Source organism: Dama dama, chromosome 16, assembly GCF_033118175.1.
Source record: "Dama dama isolate Ldn47 chromosome 16, ASM3311817v1, whole genome shotgun sequence".
NCBI lineage: Eukaryota > Metazoa > Chordata > Mammalia > Artiodactyla > Cervidae > Dama > Dama dama.
Window position 1 is genome coordinate 32,882,907 of NC_083696.1, and position 19,958 is coordinate 32,902,864.

Below are 19,958 nucleotides of genomic sequence, written 5' to 3' on the forward strand. Positions count from 1 at the left end.
GATGTACAGTATCATATAAGTGTAGGTGTACAATATAGTAACTCACAATTTTTAAAGATTATATTCCATTCATAGTTAGTATAAAATATACTAAAATATTAAAGCATTACAATTAATGTCTTAATGCCATGTTTTTAAAAATTAAACATTAAAAAAACAGTTGTGAAGGAAAAATATGAAAATTTTAAAGCCAGGATTTGACCTTGGATTTGTAGCACTCACCCTAATCCCTGCTTTCTCAAGTCTGTCTATTAAGAATTTTGAAATTTTCTTCATAGGTTTTTCATTAATTTTTGTCTCTTAAAACATTGCATTCAAATGAGATTTATCTCAATGGCTGATATTGTTTGGTGCTCCTTTAAATTCTGCACTTTAATTGAGGGCCTCACCCATATTACCCTAATGCTGGCTCTGCCAGGTACAGTGGGGGCTGTCTGAAAGCCCAGAGGAGCTGCTTGGAGCTAAATGGGAGTCAATGGAGACAACTTCTAGGATGCTGTTGGTGGTGCTTTTAGGAATCCCAACACTGAACTAAATTCTCAAGTTTATGTAAGAATAACTATTAGTTGGTGATAAAAAGTAGGCAACAGACACCACAAATCTGACACTCTTGTCTTTATTGGCGTAAGAGTTTGGCTCTGAATGATTAACTACATCACAAATTCCAATGCAACAGATTTCATTTCCATCAACAAGCCTCTACAGTAAAGATTTCCAAGCTCCATTATCATTCATACATATGCGGGACAAGCCCTGGAGGTTCTGAACATAGTAAAAGAACGCAGATCATGTTTCAGGCCCACTCTCTTCAAACATAAGAGAGGGAAATAAAGGTAAGCAACACATAGCAATCAGCAGAGTCCCCTCCCTACCCCACCTCCGCAGACCCTGGTGCAGCATCAGAGGGCACAGCAGCTGAGATCAGCACTGCCAGGCAGCAGGCAGGAGCCCAGCCAGCAGTAAGAGGCTCATTGCTTGTTGTGGGGAAGCAGGAAGACCTTCGAGACAGGACCACACTAACACTCAGACTGGGTGCCCCTTAGCTGAAGTGTCTCCTTGGGGAACATCATCAATGTGAATTCACACAAGCCCTCTCTTTCCAAAAGCGGGCATAAGGTATGAGGACCACATGTATTCATCCCCAGTCCTACAACCCCTCCCTAGCTTGGCCCGCACACAGAAGCTTGACCCTCGATAACAACAGAGCTCTTCTAAGAGAACAAAGGAGGGCCCCCTGGGATGTCAACACCAAGGACCATACTCACATATCAGCGATCAGACCCCAATCTGGCTAAGATTCACTTTAATTTAAAACTTGGAGTTCAATGTGCAGGAAACAGCAGAGTATACACAAACTCAGAGAAGACATATGGTTCAGGAAGTGAGTGATACGGCTATTCCCTCTGCTACTTGGCCATCAACTTCCTCAAAGTCCAGGAGCTCAGGAATCTAAGGCAGAGCTCCTCGTCACCAAAGCCTTCCTAGTTTTCCTCTTCGGAGGCCAATGCTAATAAAGGTCTAGGTAGGGCTCAAGGCAAACTAAAATCTTGTATGTACACAAGGAAATTTTAGTCAAAATAAAGGTTCTTAAGAGAGAGAAAAATATCCTAAAAATGACAACAGTTGGGAAAGAAGAAAATGGCCCTCTTTAGATAAGGGTTAAGAAGCGACACAGAAGCACAACTGCTTCTCTGGATATCAGATAATGGCATTAATTGAACTAGGAATAAGGATGAAATGTCACCATTCGCATCATGGTTCCTGAACCTTCATACATAGAGAAAAGGAGGGAGGGTGATAGAATGATATGAACAAAGGAATTTATATTTATGGGCCAGAGGAAGTAAAGCCAGGATAGAGACAATGTGAGGCCAGTTAGTCCAGCTGGCCGGGTACTCTATTAATAGAAAGTAGGAATTTGTCCCTGGGTAACAGTTTCTCTCTGTTCATTAGCAACAGACTGAAGGCCAACCCACTAGTTAAAGCAAACTCTTTTCAGGAACAAGGGTGGAGATGAGTATTGGGCATGAGAGCATAAATGAATCTGAAAATCCATCCTTCTTTCAGGAAAACATGTCGGGTGACCACTCAGTGGTGTAGAGATATCATGTAATCTCCTGTAATGAAGGCATTCCATAACATGGAGACCAGCTCTTTTAATATAATTAGATAGTGTGGGATTGTATCCTGTCCACCCTGTATCAACCACTTATTGGAACATTAGGAATATGGCACTTAGTCTAAATGCCATCATTATCTAATAATCACTTGGGTTCCACTTTAATGCACCCAGAAGGTCAATGGCATGGTTAAATAAATGTGCTAAATAATAACAGCAGGGTAAAAAGAATGTTGATGTCTACCTATATTCATAGCATGTACAGGAACTGATGAAAATAATAGAGAAACTAGACGTTAGATTATTGTTTTCTTTCTAGAATTCCCCTTTGGTTCCCCACTCCCTTTGGTTCAACACTGAACAAATTTAACTTCTTACATATCATAGGAATCTATGTATTCTGGAATTACTTTTAGAACCTATCAACTTTAATAGGACTCTGCAAAATACCAACTCTGAAATACTCCAGTATGTCACACCATTGATAGAGGTCCTCTGTCCAGAACCCCAGCTTAGGCCTTGATGCTTGAGACATTAGAAGAGGAAGCCTTTCATGAGAAGACTCATGAGGAAATCTCATGAAGAGATTACTGGGCCACTGACTGCATCAAGTTTAGGTAAGGCAGGATGTCTAAGGAGAGACTCCAGTTTATCAGAGGTCCTTGCACAGCCCAGGAATCCTGGGAAGAAGAAAAGGCATCTCTACATAGTGGAAAGCAAATCAGATGTAACCAGCCTGACCCTTTCAGATCCAGGACTCCTGGCTCTCTGAAAGGAGCTAGCCTGTCAGGGTGAAGAACTAGGAGGCAGAAAGTGATCATCTACTCCAGTTGAGCAGTCAGCTACATCTGGAGTCATGCAGAGAGCTGATCCTAAACTGAGGCACTCAGGCTTCTTTGGCAAATGAGGGAGCCTTTTGCTCCCCAAGTCCTCTCAGCCTACAGCTTAAGGTTTGTCTCCTCTGTGACACTCACCCTGAAAAAGCTGGGCTCCTCTGGATTAAGGGTCACTCGAAACCTGACCTGCCAAGGTCAGCCCAGCCCACCTCTGTCTTAACTCCTATGTTGCTGCTGTTCAGTCACTAAATCACATTCAACCCTTTGTGACCCTGTGGACTGCAGCATGCCAGGCTCCTCTCTCCGCCACTATCTCTGGATTTTGCTCAACTCTCTGTCTACTGAGTCAGTGATACTATTTAACCATCTCATCCTCTGCTGTCCCCTTCACCTTCTGCCCCCAGTTTTTTCCAGCATCAGGGTCTTTTCCAGTGAGTGAGCTCTTCATATCAGGTGATACTCCTATGTATAACCAAGCAAATATAAGATCTGACACCAGCAATGATACACCCAGTGAGCTTCCTACAGACTTTGCAACACAATTCACCCAAGACAACCCATTACTGCAGAGATATGAACAAAGCCCAGTACAAATAAAGGCCAGGGTTCAAGAGGTTAGACTTTATATCATGGGAGGTTAAAAAGACAGTCACAAAATGACAAAGTTTGATATCCAAATGATATTATCAGTAGTTATCTCTGTTAGAATTATAGGTAAGTTTTTATTCCATCTTTGTTTCTTATGTTTTCCAAATTTCCTACTATAACTTATATTATTTATTTTTAAAGAATTGCATTTTAGGGACTCTGAAGGCATTTTGGTGAATGAAGACTTAATTCTGTCTTACTAGCAGAAATCAATCATCAGAGCTATGCCAACTAGGGAGATCAATCCATTATGATTTGCCCAAGACTGTCCTGTTTTAAAAGAACCTCCACAACCCTGGTTTGGGGGGGGGGGTGGTACAGTTACTGTGATAGTTACATGTCCTTCTCCTTTGGATCACAAATGCTACCTTCTAATTTTTACGTCCCTGAGGGAGCTCAGGCATTCAGAAATACACAGTATCTTCTCAGCCAAAGGAAGTGGGCTCAGACAGCGAGCCCCATGAACACTTTGGGCTGCTGTCTCCATCTCAAGAGGCTGCTTTACTCCTAGAAGCTAAGCCTGAAGAGGGAGAGTGCCTTTTGTGGTTGGCTGTCAGGTTGAAATGAGAAGTAGATCTCTCTCCAATTCTTTCCTGGCCATGGTATGGAGCAAATTCATCTTACATACTTCAGGAGAAATATCCACTATCAAGGGGCTTCCCAGGTGGAGCTAGTGGTAAAAAAAAAATCCACCTGCCAATGCAGTAGATGTAAGAGACACGGGTTCCACCCCTGGGTTGGGAAGATCCCCTGGAAGAGGGCATGGCAACCCACTGCAGTATTCTTGCCTGGAGAAGCCCATGGACAGAAGAGCCCGGCAGGCTACGGTCCATAGGGTCTCAAAGAGTCTAACATGACTGAAGCGACTCAGCATGCACACACTCACCAATTACCAAGACAAAGAACAAACAAAGAAACTGCAACATAGTGAAGGAAGGGCAGCATGGCTGTGCCTCAGAAGGAGAGCTGGCATGATGACAAATCTGAGAAGAAGCCCAGCCATCGTGGCTTACCCTTTCTAGCTGGCAGAATTAGCTGAGACAGAGAAAATCTGCACTTCACAAAGAGAAAGCCTGCACTCTGTTACATTAGCTGCCATGAAGGATTGAGCTATGAGCAAGTATCACATCCAAGAAAAACTCCCCTTCTGTCATCTCTACTTAACCACAGGGAGCACTCAAGTGCTCAAAGCATCTGGGTAACAGGAGCTCCCCAGCAACATAAGAGGGTCCTCTGCATATGTGTTTGCTGAGCTGGTTCTAGTCCCCAATCTGCTGGCACATATGAGAGTGACGAACCGGAAACCAAAATGGTGGTGCATTTGATTAGAGTCATCCTGCTGGTATCCCTCTCCAGTTGGGCTGAGCTTTGGAAAATATCCAGAACAAACACTGTAGGATCCTGCATGTGCTGGGATGCTTCTAGCACATCAGTGATGATTTGGCGAAATTGAACTGAACTGTCTGGTGTGTGAGGGGGTGCATAATTCCCTCTTGATTGGTCAATGATGTGGAAGTAAAATCAGAATATCACTGTGAGTGTCTCTGTGACCTAAATCCATAATCGTTTTTTCCTTTTTTAGCCATTAACTGTAAGATGGAGTGTTTTCTCTAAGAGGTCTAGGTATCCTATAATTGGGTGATATTTCTTTTTTGATAACAAGTCATATCACCCAGGGGTCAAATGCTAATAGAATGAAGTCTCTTATTTTACATAGTCATAAATGTGCCTGAATTTTCTTCTCAGAGGGGTTTTTTAACATGTCTTACATTGTACATGTAATTATGCAGCATGTATTTATTTCCTTTCTACAAGGAAATTCAAGTTTCTTTTTTTAAACATTATTTGCTAGCTTCTTACCATCTCCTCTGGAGTTGAAAGGAGAATATAGTATCAAGCTGTTATAGCTAGCAATGGGAAACTATGGCACCAAGAGACAGAATTGGATTGGGACTTTACAGAGTCTATGAGCAGTGTGCCATGAAGACCCCCGTGAGATAGGTTGTCAGCCCACTGTGCCATAAACGAAGCGATTTCTAAGGATCCTAAAATAACTGCATTCTCTTGTCCCTAACACTCATGCTGGGCAAAATAGACCTAGGTTATTTTTAAAGTGCAGGCCATAGCCTTCAAAGGGATATAAACAGTTCCCAAAGCAGCTATCTTTTGGCCAATTAAATACTTAGAAGCAAACGTACTTTTGAAAGACAAAATTAGTAGGCAAAGGACATAATAAAGTGCTAAAGCAATTGTTTCTGCCTATTTTTATTTTTTTTCTCTTTTTTTTTTTCTCTGCCTGTTTTTAAACCCTATAAAATGGACCATCATAATGGACCATGGGCACAGATTGCACTGAAGTTTGAAGATGACCTCCAATAACTCTCAACCCTTGATCTGACGAGCTCCTGGGGTCTTGGATATACTTTAGAACTTTTGCTCAGGTGTACTCAAAGTAATGTTACAAATATGTTCAAAACCTCTGCAGTTCTCTGAAAAATACCACTTCCATTACCTCCCCTGGCTGGTAACACAATGACAGTGTAGGTATGGCAGCTAAGAGAAGCAAGAGGGGTGCCCTGCATGATCTTTTCAGCTACTGTTAAAACACTCCCTCCCTTTATTATGTTTTATTTCCTTAGTCTTTGCTGGTCTATGAATCTGTGCTTATCTACATAGTTGCCTAATAAGCATGTAACCAATGGGAAAACACACACACACACACACAAACATATACACACACGCAAACTCTAATGTTTAGAGGAGCATGGCACACCCTGCAGGAAATCAATCAATGTCCATTTCATTGGAAATGAAATCAAAATGGGGGAAATTCGGGATTCCTTATCTGCATCTTCCACAGAGAGTTAATTACTAGCCCTAGATACACATAGAGGGCATGCGCTGTAAGAACAAACACATACAGTACATATTTAGAGACAATTCTCATTTAATGAAGACCCTCCACCTAGGATTCTAGCTAATTTATAAGGCTGCTCTAGGAAAGACACAATTCTAGAGATGTCAACAAGTCTAAATGGCATTTGCTTTTCCTGCAGGGGAAGCTATAACGCATTCCCACCCTTCAAAAGAACCCAAGATTGATGATTCAGGGGTTTTGTTGGTTAGAGTGGGTTTTCTTTCTGTTTTTTTTTCCAGTTCAGAAGGTGTGTTTCCATTGTACCCTGTCAAAAATGTTCTTAGCAGACAAGGAGAGGACAGTAGCACGGCTGCCCTTGAGCCAAGTTGGTCAATCCTACTAGGAAACAACCCCGTGTGGTCAGATGACATGGTTTTCAGACACGTCTACACAGACTAGTTGAATTAAAGACCAACTGCAGCCTTGATGTCGCTGAGCTCCTCAGCTCCATCTTGCCATCCTGATTGATCGAGGAGATGGGTCTATAGTTAAAGTGGCATAGCACTCTGAGGGCTTAGTCATTAGAGCACACTGCTTTCTCTCGGGAAGGCAACTTCTTGCTTGGCTAGGTTTTGGAAGCTAAGGAGTGACGTCAAGATGTTGTCTGGCCAGAATTTGCAGATAACCATAGAACTCTTCTCCTCCATCAGGCATGGATTTAGCCTCCTTTAGTTCCTGCAGTGACACAGGAGCCTCCAAATACCAAATTATTATCAGGCGGTCTTGGGGGAACCTCTGGGCCCTGCAATAAAGTAGACAGACTTGCTATTGGAAAGTGCTCGGGAGCAATTCAGCCTTGTTCAGATTGTTCTAAAATCCTGCAAACCACCTCTAGATTTTGAAAACCTCTCATAGCTCCTGAGAGTGAAAAAGTACTTTGGGGGATATAATTTAGCATCATCCTTCACTCAAATAATCTTGCACAACATTTAAAGAAACATGGTTTAATCGTGATTTTTGGTTCACTTGTTGTTTGGGTTTTAGAACAAAGTTACACAAGCAGGGAGGCTGTGTCACTTTGGACAAGCTACTTCTGAGTTTGTAAAATCTGTAAAATCAACTGTTTTTATTCATTGATCTTTAAAGCCATAAACAGTTGGTGTATTGTGGACCAAATAAGATTTGTGCTAATGTATTTTGTTGGTCCCACTCATTGTTTTAAATCTTAGAGAAATTACATAAAAAAAAAAGCCTGCTCTCTGGAAAATTTGGAATATCTGGTAACACCAGGCCCATGTTCCATCATGATCTTCACCACACCATGTCATCTTTCTGATCCAGCCTGTTTCTCATATTGACCCTATAAGTCACTGGGGTTTAGGATGCTTGCTCTAAGCTATCCTAACCTTGTGCTTTGTAATTACACAACGTCTTTCAACACTGGCCCCCCCAAGAAGACTGCATGTGGGCAAGGAACAAGCCATCATTATCACCCAATTTCCAATTCTTAATATTATAGGAATATTGTGGGTAGTCAATAAATGTGTGATGAATTGAACTTCACTTTCTACATTAGATTCTTACAATTCAGTGAAATACAATGGGATCACTGTTTGTAAGATCATACACGTATTCTAAAGCCAAAATCTTTGAATAGCAGAAAGTTTTAGGAAAGAGAAGTAAATGTGCTGGTTTGTGACCCAAGCCTCTGATGGGTCCATCAGAGACTGTATGTTTCATATGATATGTTGCTTTAAGCATATAAGGAAAGTTCCACACTTTTTCTGAGAGCTTCTTAAATTTGTTTTTCAGATGTAACCTATCCAACTCCTTGGAAGAGCCCTTCTTTAAAGGTTAGCTGTGAAAATATTTGAAGGGAATAAGTTAACTGAAAGCTAAGCTACCAAAATTTCATGGGCCTACAGTGACAAACCCCTCTCCTTCTGTATGTCAGATCTATGCATTTTGAATATTTTAATTTTTGAATGACTACAATTAGGACCTTCAAAGAAAAGATTCTTTGTTAAAGGCTTTTTTCTGCTAAAATTCTATCTAAATCTACTTAAACTGGTTAATACGTAAAAAAGTCATCTGACATTAAAAAATCTATGTAGGTAAGTTTAATAACAATAGACCCAATGAAAAAGTTTCAATGTAAAAGGTCATTTATACTTGTTACAAGTCTGTTAGTAATTAATATTTCAGTAATATATAGCCATATCTGGTCAACATCTGGCCCACATCAGAGGCAAATAGTGTCCCATGCTATAATGAAGTAGTTCAATGGGTATAGTTTCTGCTCTCTAGGAGCTTACAATCTAACCTGATTTTAATCAAGACTACAGAAACCTATACCAGAGTGGTAACACCCAGGGCTTCACAAAAGGTGACAGACACATTCAGGATAAAGGAAAAAAAAATATGGGGTAAAAAATGACATTTAAGAAAAGGTAAAGAGAGAAGAGAAGTAAATTGCTTCTTCATTCCCATTTCTTTGAAAAAGAATTTATGGAAGATGTGTTATTTTAAGTGTTCTTAACATCATGAAAGAGCATATGGCTTGATGCTTGAAAGAAAGAAAATTTCTGCTAGTATAAGATGCTAAGTGATTGAGAACACTGAACCAGTCAGGATGGCTGAGTGAAGGACTAGAGTTTATAAGGAAAAACCAATGGTCTGGACACCTCTGGTAGAGGACAGAAGCTGAAGGGAAGCTGCCAGTCTCCTCAACTGTCTTCCAGTTCCTTCCAAATGGGAGTGGTATAGAGTGGTTGAGCCATAAAACCAAAACTCCTTAAAATTACCAAAATGTCTAATCAAAAACCTCTGTAAAAACCTGCATGGATGCTAGACTAAGGAAATAACCTTTAGAAATTTTCTTGTGGGATTTCGAAGGAAAGAAAGCACATTTAGAAAGAACCACAGACTCAGAAGCCATCTAGCCTATTTGATTCTATAGCATATGTTTGTTTGTTTCCTTGATCATTGGTTCATTTTCTCTTATTAGGCTTGTTGGACTAATGCTACCTGCTTGATTATTTAGCTTTAACTTTTCTCCATGGACAAAAGCAAATTTTTGAGTACAGTTTAATTTTAGTCAACCTCAACTATAACATAGTCTCTGGTTAACTGAAGTATATCATACAGTCTGGTACTGGTAGTGGTGACAAGGGGGGCTCAAAATACTCTGTTCCTAGTGATGACAATCAAAATGATGACAGATTCTCTCATTACAGTATCTTACATTGCTTTATCATTTCACTGTTACGCATGCAGGACATTTCAAGAACTGTTAGGGGATGCTTATCTCAACAAAGAATGCACATTGTAAGCAAGGCCTCCACACATCTTGTTTACACCATAATTATAAGATTAGAATTAATAATATCTTGATTTCAAATAATACCTTTTATTCCAAGGAGCTCAGTGTTCTTCATATATGCTATTCTATTTATCTTGTCATATTACAAATTCAACTGAAATCTATGGTAGGGTCTCACATATTACAAGATTGTAATACTGTTCTTCCTAGTGAATAAATTCAAACTCAAATCCATTATTAAACATACCTCAGGATAAATTTGAATGAATAGGAGGAAATTACAGATGTTTGCTTATATTTAAAAAATACTCACTGCTAAATCCCCTTATCCATGAGAGTTCTCAGTGGAAAGTCAGTCCCCAAAATCTAACCTTGAAATAGTCCTACCTTACCTGAGACAGGTAAGAGCAGGAGAAGAGTATTTAAGATGGGGTAAGAACATGCAAACAGACAAAAAGATACCCACTTGTCAGTGCCAGGGAACCCAGGGGACCTTAGCCACCTGATAGTCTGACCCTCAGAGTCCCTTATTCATGTTTAAGGGAAGGCCTATAGTTCCAATGACATAAGCCTGTTTGTTCACTGTGGTTTTATTTCTTGTTGTTCTTCAGGCTTTGTTCTCTTCTTTATATTTGAGCAGTGGCTCAGAAAATAGGATAAGAGTCTCCAAGAAAGACTTAAGCTCTCCAATAGAGGCTAATGTGTTCATCTGGTTCTGAGAAACATAATTCAGTGTAGGCATACCTGTTGTGAAGTCCCTTTGTTATTGTGATATCACAGTAAGTCTCATGATAAGAACTAAGACTGAACAAAAAAACAAAAACAGAACTACTTAAATTGATACCACCTGTGTGCAACACAGACCATTCCTGACAACCATTGGTGTATTATTTTAAAGACTTTCAATAAACCAAATTTGAATCCCACCAATTGCTTATCTTCTGTAACTGATGTATGTGCATTCTAATGACACTTCTGGTTTCTGTCTCTATCTTTTTCAAGATAAGCATGCCTTAATTCCAAGTTCATGTTGACAAATGGTTTTGGAAAATGGATCCCAAGAGAAGTCAGTTCTGCCCACAGTTCCAATCCCAGCAGGAGACACACCCTAAGAATGCCATAATCAACAAACTAAATGATCTATTCCATGGGCTCAAAGCCTCAAGAATCCTTAAGACATTTCACTTCACCCTCCCCTCAATCATCCTTGTCAGGGACTCTGATAAACATGCTGTGAGATACAGCTATGAAGCAAATGGGCCAGTAAGTATAAACAGCTGTACTTACATGTGTCTGGCTTGAGCTGACTGTTGGTAATGCCAAAGTACTGGGGATTTTCAATGACAGGAATCTTGGTCATTCCAATAATGACAGCATCAGGGCCGCCCTCTGAAGACGACGGGGTGTTACTCCCATTGGAGATGTGATGGAGTGGGCTGGCAGAGTCATCATCATTGCTGATAACTGAGGCTGGGCCTGAAGTTGGAAAAACATATATTCTCTTATAATTCTTCATGGTTTTGTTGAGCTATAATTCATATATATAAAATTCACACTTTTAAAGTATACAATCCAATAAGCTTTAACATATTCAAACAGTTGTAAAACCATCAGTATAATCTAATTTTAGGACATTTTTATCATTTCAGTTAGCAGTCACTCCCCATTCTCCCCACTTCCAGCCCTAGGCAATAATGAATTTACTTTGTATCTATATAGATTTACCTATTGTGGATACTTAATATAAATGAGATCATATAATATGTGATGTTTTGGGCCAGCTTCCTTCATTTAGTGTAACATTTTAAAAGTTGATTCACATTATAGCATCATTACTTTATACCTTTTTATAGACAAATAAAATTCTATTGTATGGATATGTCACATTTAAATTTTTGGCTATTATGAATAATGTGGCTATGAGCATTCATGTACAAGTTTTTGTGTGGACATATGTTTTCATTTCTCTTGGGTGGAATCGCTGGGTCATGGCAACCCACTTCAGTATTCTTGCCTAGAGAATCCCCATGGACAGAGGAGCCTGGCAGGCTGCAGTCCATGGGGTTGCAAAGAGTTGGACATTACTAAGAGACTAAGCATGCACACACAGTGGCTTCATGGTTAAGGTTTTGAGGAACTGCAAAACTATTTTCCATATTTTATAGCCCCACCAGCAATGTATCAGGGTTTCAATTTCTTTACTTCCTTTTCCTGTAATTTGATATGAAGCTTTCCTCTCTGTTCTCTGAAAATCTTTAGAACACTCACTGAAACTCCCAGCATGAATCTAGGATTCCTGTTGTACAGTGTACTGAAAGATGACCTATGAGTTCAAAGATCGGATCCTTTCTCCACTCTTTGGACAAGGCACTTACCTTTCTGTACCTCTACATCCACTTACATGTGTAAAATGTGCAAAATGATATCTTTTTGTTACTTTAATAGGCTTTGAATGAAACTTCTGATGAAAATTTGCTTCATATGTATAAATTACTAAAACAAACTTACAACTGGTCAACTAAAATTGCATTGGACTGTCCTATTACTATGTTCACTTTCTCAAAGACTACACCATTTTTGCCTACAAGATACTTCCACAGCAATAATGGATCAACCCAATAGCAAAGTTCTGTGCTTTGCCTTTAGCTATAATATTATTTGTAAAGCAATTACTTGGATATCTATATTAAAACAATAACCATAACATTTTTTCATACCAGATTTGAACTTTACAATCCAAAATCTCAGAATGTATATGTCTATAAATATGGTCTACTGTGTCTTATGTAAACAATTCATCCATTGACCACTAAACCCATAATGTTTGCAACCAAAACACATTTCCAAAGATAAAGGTCTACATTCATTAAAAACTTCATAACAATTAAGGTCTCATGGGTTTTTAATAGACACACCCTACAGGAAAAGTAGACAAAGTCCCCTAGACATATAGTACATGTTTCTGTAGTATATTGAATAGGTACAAGGTCCCAAAAAAGGCTCCCAGTGGCCAGGGCTACTATAATAAGCTATAAGAGAAATATAGGAAGAAAAGGATATGGAGGAAAGACAAAGAGAAGACTAAATCCAACGTGCAGCCAAGACAAATGTGTGGTAGGGAAATAAAAGCCTGAATGCCTATTTCCTGAGCAAGGCCATGTGTGTCCATCCAACCCCCAGGATGTCTCAACACCTCCATGCAATCTCTACCTTCTTCTTCACATTTAACTTTTTATGTAAGAAACACAGCAATTCTAGAAACAAAAGCTGTTGTATCATACATTTTTGAATACCCTCTGAAATATCACAGTAATCCATCCCCAAGCCCCAAAATCCATTTTCTCTCTTATATGGGGATTATCACTGTTTGGAGGGATAACAACTGGACATTCCCCAGCTAGCTGTCTTAAACTATGTAGGAGGCAGCCAACTGCTATTACAGGTAATTTTTAAAAGCATTCTCTCATGGGGATGTGTATTTAAGTTGCCTTTAATGATACACTCTGGCTTACTTCTGCAAGCAAGTTCTCACACAGCCAATTTAGAAGCCACCGAACACTCAAAGCCAAGGGAAGTTCACCGGTTGTGCTCATCTTGAGCCTCGCTCACTGGTGTTTGTAAACAGTGGAAATTCTGCCAAGAATAGCAATACAGACAAGTTCTTTCTAATATCCTTAACCATTCCTGTTTTATGATTTGCTTTCTGACAGGCTCCTACCACCTAGAGCTTAAACCCAGAGGTGGAAAATGGAAATGCGCTATGCTAAGTGCATCTTGTCAATAAGACCTTCCCCTACGGGCTTCCTTGCTCCAGTCCTGGCTCAGCTGTCCCCTCCTTCGAGGTTAGCAAAGCATGCTACTACCCGAGCTCCCCGGGAAGAGTGCGGGGAAGGCATTTCTCAGCAGATTCCAGGCTGCACATTTACCCCCAGAAATGCAAGAGCTGTCATGTTCAGACACTCCACATGCTGTCAGAAGGCCAGCAATATTTGCTTCTGAATTCCCTGCAACAATTAGAAACGCACTGATCCCAGTTGCTTTGTCTCTGATTCTCTTTTGGCCCAGGGCAGGCTATCCACATTCCCATAGCATTCAATCATTTTGGAGGAGGTTGATACTTAGAAGACAATGTTGAAATTCCTCCAGGAATTCAGGCTCTGAAGCATCTGCCATGTACATAGCAGAGCCTTACTTAAAGAGTTCAACCAAGGGACTTGCTCTCCGCTTCTCGCCCATCACCAAAGAACACCCTTTCCTTCCCCCGCCTTGCTAAGTAAAACCCCCAGCTCCGAGGTAACAGATCCCAAGGGAACGGGCTCTCTGTTTGGAGGGAAATTTTTTGAGCACAGAAATGGTATAAAGCACCAGAGATAATTTTTCAAAAGCCTTTTCACTTTGCCAGAAGGTCACTGTTGACAAATCTGAACAACATATAAACCTCAACAATTTATCAAGTGGCATGTTAATTCAAGTGCTGTTTGTTTCATTATTGATGTTCCAAATCCTGGAAGATTGATATGGCTGGCAAGGCTGCAGAGTTTCAGCCATTTTTCTATGAACATTTTGATCTAATGGAGCACAGCAAAGTCGGGAAGGGGAAAGCTCTCAGGGGAGACGATGAATGTCTATATAATTTGACAGCAGCCTGTCTGTGCATCTCATGGATGTCTCGTTGTGTGTCTGCGCACGTGGAAGAAACCCTGAGAAAAGGCAGACAGAAGAAGAATCGGGGGCACATCACAGCATGTGAGAAATTCATAGGAGGACTTGAAAAGATGTCTTATAATATTAATAAGAAGCTTTAAATTGCTGGGTATGTGCAGCTTGCTGAGTTTGGGGTAGATAATTCTAATTACTGAGCTGACAAATAGGAGCTATGCCTGGAAACATTTTTAGCCGATTTTGATTTTACTGTGTCTCACGTACAAGGAGGCATTTTTCTTTTCCCAGAGCTGCTCAGTAATATATCTGGCATATATGACTTTACAGACATTGTTAAGACTGGCTGAGACCTTTTTGCCCTGGTAAGAATCGATGTAGCTCATCTGGAGAAGGAGTTTCCTTTTCTCAAGGCCAACATGATTTCGAGGAGAGAAACAGATTATTGTTAATCAGATAGCCATATCAAACATGTCTTTTGTTTTCTGCATTCTGCTGCTTCAACATCTGGGGCCTTGGTGATGGAGGAGGGACTGCCAATTCCTAGAGATAATAAAGTGCTTGCCTACAAAAGTATGTTTCATATACAACATACATGTGGATAGCCGACCTATCCACAGTCTATGCCCCCAAACCACATTTCTTATCAGGCTGTCACACTCCAGGCCACTATCCACCTGCCCCATTACCCCAGAGCCATGTATCAGACAACTAGGGACGGTCCCTATACCCCAGAGCCCATTGCCCTTACTCAACCCAGCCAATCCTATCCTGCTTACCCTGCCTCACCCATTCCTTTCTGCAGAAACCATAGTAGAGGCTCTTGTCTATGTTTTACCCTCACTCCCTCTGCTTCCTGATGGGCCCCATGCCCCCTTCAGCATCATGGTCCCCACCATGGCGTGGTCTGCCCTCTTCTCTTGGGATCTGTGAGTAACAAACTACATTTTCAGTGGCAATCATCTCCTGACGGTGGTGTCAACGCACCTGAATAATAAAAAAACCTACAAAGCACAGCACCTCTGAGGAGCTGTAGCTGAAAGAACAATTCTGAAGGATTCCCTCAGCGGTAGCCTGAAAGGATGAAGCCCGGTTTTTGAAGCTTACAGGGAATAAGCACCTCTCTGCAGAACAAACTGGCCTGGAAAACATTCCCACGGTTGCAGTGATTTGCTGTTTAGTGGAGGGAAGACCTCATCTCACAGCATTGTTGTGGGAGAGTTTATCACTCAATTCCCCTCTTCAACACAACCACAGACAGAGTGAGCACAAAGCCTTGGAAAGGGCACCTTCAAGATTGCACAGGCAGACAGCCTTCTCTCCGCTATCTTGGCAATATCTTGGCAAATCACCTACGATCAGCTGGATCTGAAATTTGCCCCAGGTCATTGCAGACAAGTCCTGAGCTGGTTGTACTTAATGTTCCAACTTTGCTACATTCCACCTTCTCTTTGCTGGTTAAGAGCTTTAGTTATTGGAATTCCTGGGGCAAGTTAAGGGTCAGGATGACATCCAACATCAGGTCCCCTCTGGCTCAGTGTCTGCCACCTCTGGGCCCAGCGAGTGCGATATTTTGGATCACTGGACAGACAGTGAGAAAGATTATCCTTTAGGAAAGGTCTGCTATCAGGCTCGACAAGGGAAAGGAAACAGGTTTCTTTGTATGAATGGGATGAACACGCAATAGGTGGATGGTTTAGAACTAGAACACTGACCCTGGTATGCTTCCCCTATTTTACAATTTTCCCTATAACCAACTTTGCTACCAAAATAAATGCCAACCAACAGATAGTCAAGATGGGGCCAGATCTTGGAAATACACAGGCAAGATGTAAAGAGAGTGTTTTCTCATGCCTTCTAAGCAATTCCTGTTCATTGTCTCTGTACCCATAGAAAATACTGAACAAATTAGAGGCCCTGGGAGATCACACCTGATTCCAATCCTACTGATGAGATACATTATCTGCACTCATTTGGTAGCTACAAACTCTGCTTTTCAATTGCCGGCACATAGTCTGAATGCAAGGAGCAGAATGCAATCAAGCACAAATCATAGCGTCTGGACGTTAGAGTCTTGCTTTGAAAGAGAAGTGGTCATAAATGAACAGCTGATTTCCCAATTCAGAAATTTATTACATGTTGGCCAATGGAAGAAAGTTAAGATCCAAGCTTGCCCAGATTTGAATATTCAGCCAACTGTTTCCTATACGTGGAGTATAGTCGCATTTTATTCCCTTAACCTTTAAAATGCAGCCACAGGCTAGATCTGGACCACAGTTCACACTTCCTCATAGGATAAAACAAGTTGCTGTCAAAAATACAAAACTATCTACTGAAGTCAATTTTCCTTTTCTGGAAAATTCTAGACCTCTTGCTTCAGCAAAACAAAATTTGGGATCACAGAAAAAGAATCAAGGGCCAAGAAGTATTAATAAAGAGAGTCAAAGCAGTTTCATCCTAAATAAAACAACACAAACTCATTACTTATCCAAAGAAGTAGGAACTACTTACCAACACCTTGTCTTGATTTTACTTTCCCAAATCCAAACCATGAGAAATCTGAAAACCACAACAAAACATAAAATAAACTTCGAAAGAGAAGCGTAAACCAGAGGCATTCAGCCCTATCCCTAGTGAAATAACAAACTCCCCCAAAAAGCTCCACTGGGGACTAAAGCTTCCCCTCAAACACCTGGAAACAAACCCTTGGGTTTTTGTGTAAAGAGAGCAGGGAGGTTGGGATCAGATAAGAGGCGGCAAGAGCCTGTCTTCACGAAAAATGGCCAAAATCCAGGGTTCAAGGCACTGAGCAGATTTTCCTCCTCACTGTCTCTCTCTCCCCTAAGTATCAAATCATCAAACAGGGAAGCAGGGGTGAAAACAACACAGTGCATTTGACAAACGCACCCTGGTTCGCAACCATGGACATGTGGGGAAATAATCAAAGAAAACAAATCTTTTCTGGAGCAAAGACAAGCAGTACAAAAAAGGAACATGAAATCCCATGGGAGAACTGACACTCAGGCTGGATGGGGATTCAAGAGGAAGAAAGAGGATCACGATTCTACATGGATTCCACAACCGGCTTGCTGTGTGATGATGGGCAGCTCCCAACAGCTTCACGCCTCTTTGTAGCACAAGGCTCCCGAGGCATGTGAGGGGAAAGGTCTGCCAAATGTTTGGAGGTCCTCAGTGAAAAAACTCACAGTGAAATTCCTGTTTGCTTCCTGGGCCCTACTGTTCCTTTCTAGGTAATTTCCCCTGGGTTCAAAGTAAATTCAGCACAGCAGGGAAATCTCTGGATAAGAGGCCAATAAAGGGTTTGTTGTTGTTCAGTCACTAAGTCGTGTCTGACTCTGAGATCCCATGGACTGTAGCATGCCAGGCCTCCCTGTTCCAAATTTACCCAAGGTAATGGAGGCCCAGGAATGCCTAATAAAGAGAATGGAGCCCAAATAAGTAGCAACTGTGTTTCTCAGCTCCTTAGCTGCAGTGATTTTTACAGGCAGCTAGGATAAAAGGCTGGAGAAGGCAATGGCACCCCACTCCAGTACTCTTGCCTGGAAAATCCCATGGATGGAGGAGCCTGGTAGGCTGCGGTCCATGAGGTCACTAAGAGTCGGACACGACTGAAGTGACTTAGCAGCGGCAGGATAAAAGGCTACATAAGAAAAGAGCCCATGGAAATGAAAAATGTATATAAAAACTCTTTGCACACTCAAAAATGCCTTACAAAGTTGTCACTATTACTATCTTTTTAAAGTACATTTAAGCCTTTCCTTTGTTGGTATTCTACAACTTCAGCTGTAAGCCAGTTTTTACTTCTGATTGGTATTTCTCTGACTGTTTTTTGCCAGATTTTAAAAGGCAGAGGGAAGGCCTGGCCTCTAACCAATGCTAAAGAAAGACTCGTTTGCATGAAGACAGTGACCTCATTTACTGGGTCCTTGGGTAGCAAGGCCTATGGATTTCTTAGTTACAACTAACCTCTTTCAAAACAGTGAATTTTCCTAAAGGTCACTTTTGTTTTTCTATATTATTTTGATTTACTTAGTTCTAATTATCATCATGGATTAAATATTTGGACTCTTTTTGCACTTGAGTATTTTCTCAAAATCATCTTTCTATCTAACCGAGCACTCACTGAAGGGCAAGGCCATAGTGTCCCTCACAGATTACCCACTTCAGATTATTGTCCATTATCCACTATTATAACCACAACTTCCAGGAATATCCTGGTATGTCTTAGGTGCTCCCATCTTCATTTTTAGAGATCATTCCCTCAAGATAAATTCCAGAAATAGAATTACTGGGTCAAAACGGGGAAATACTGTTAACGTTCTCAATGCACATTATCTAATTGCTTTCTCGCTACATGAGGTCTTACTTTTACCAACAGTGTATAAGAAGGTGGACTGTGTATTTCCAAAAGGAAAGTTAAGGGTGAACCACTTCTGATATCCATCCTGCCATTGGTAGGTCTCTGACTAATTGAACAAACACTTGCCTCCCATCTTTGCCACATGAAACCATTCACTCCCCCCATCTGTCCTAGGCTGGTGTTTGGCATAGGTGCAGCAGGGAGAACTTCAGGTATGAAAAGAATGACAGTAAGGCAGATACCACTTGTGTAGTCATTATAATTCACCAGCTTCCTCTCCCACCGCAGACTCCTCCCCTTGTTCTCAGCCAGACCTTATAATAAACCCCTGCTTCTTGACAGGAGACTGAGACTCAGAACAACTGGCTGACAGGCTTAACAAACACCACAGTTGTTAGCGACTGAGCAGGGACTCAGCTTTCTGATGCCAAATCCAGAATTTTTTTCTTTCATAATTGCTTTTCCAATCCTCCAAATAACCAAAATTAGCCAAAGTGAAGAGAATGGCAACTCATTCCAGTATTCTCGCCTGGAGAATCTCATGGACAGAGGAGCCTGGTGACTTACAGTCCGTGGGATCTCAAAGAGTCGGACATGACTGAATGACTAACACTACTACTACATGTCATGATTAGGATCCAATTTTATACATGGAAAAACGCTTGAATTAGTCATTCATTCCTCATTTTTTTCTTCAGCCGGCATATTTGAAGAGTCAAGAAAAAAGAACTGCATGTTATTCCCTCAAGGAGACTAAAATCAAGGATCAGCTCTCCTAGAACAACATCAGGGGTATATGGGAACTCAAAGGAGGGCTATTTAGTTGAATCTGGGAGGCAGGGTAGGGGGGAAGTTATGGAGGAAGAGTTCTCTGACTTCTTGACAAGAGACTAAAATTCAACAAGAATGGGAAAAAGCAGAGGGGGATATTTTCACTGTAAATTGTTCAGTTATGATCAGAGTGGGAAGCATCATATTTGTCAAGGGGCTGATGCAGCTGGAAAGAGAAAAAAAAAAAAAAAAAAAAGCTGAGACCATAAACAAGGGCTAAGCCAAGAGTTTGGAATCTATGGTGAAATTGCAGGTAGACCCTAGAAACCAATCAACCAACCTTGGGCCAGGAAGAAACAAGATCA

The 19,958-nt window shown here is 41.0% G+C and overlaps 1 protein-coding gene across 1 annotated transcript in view; it reads right to left on the reverse strand.

Moving 5' to 3' along the window:
* NTRK2 (neurotrophic receptor tyrosine kinase 2) overlaps nt 1-19,958 on the reverse strand; it is a 382,689-nt gene that overhangs the window by 149,957 nt on the left and 212,774 nt on the right. Inside the window, exons 13-14 of the mRNA XM_061163735.1 lie at nt 16,953-17,000; nt 11,070-11,258 (exon numbers count right to left, since the gene is read on the reverse strand). Coding sequence (XP_061019718.1) covers nt 11,070-11,258; nt 16,953-17,000 — 237 coding nt within the window. The remainder of the gene's footprint in view (nt 1-11,069; nt 11,259-16,952; nt 17,001-19,958) is intronic.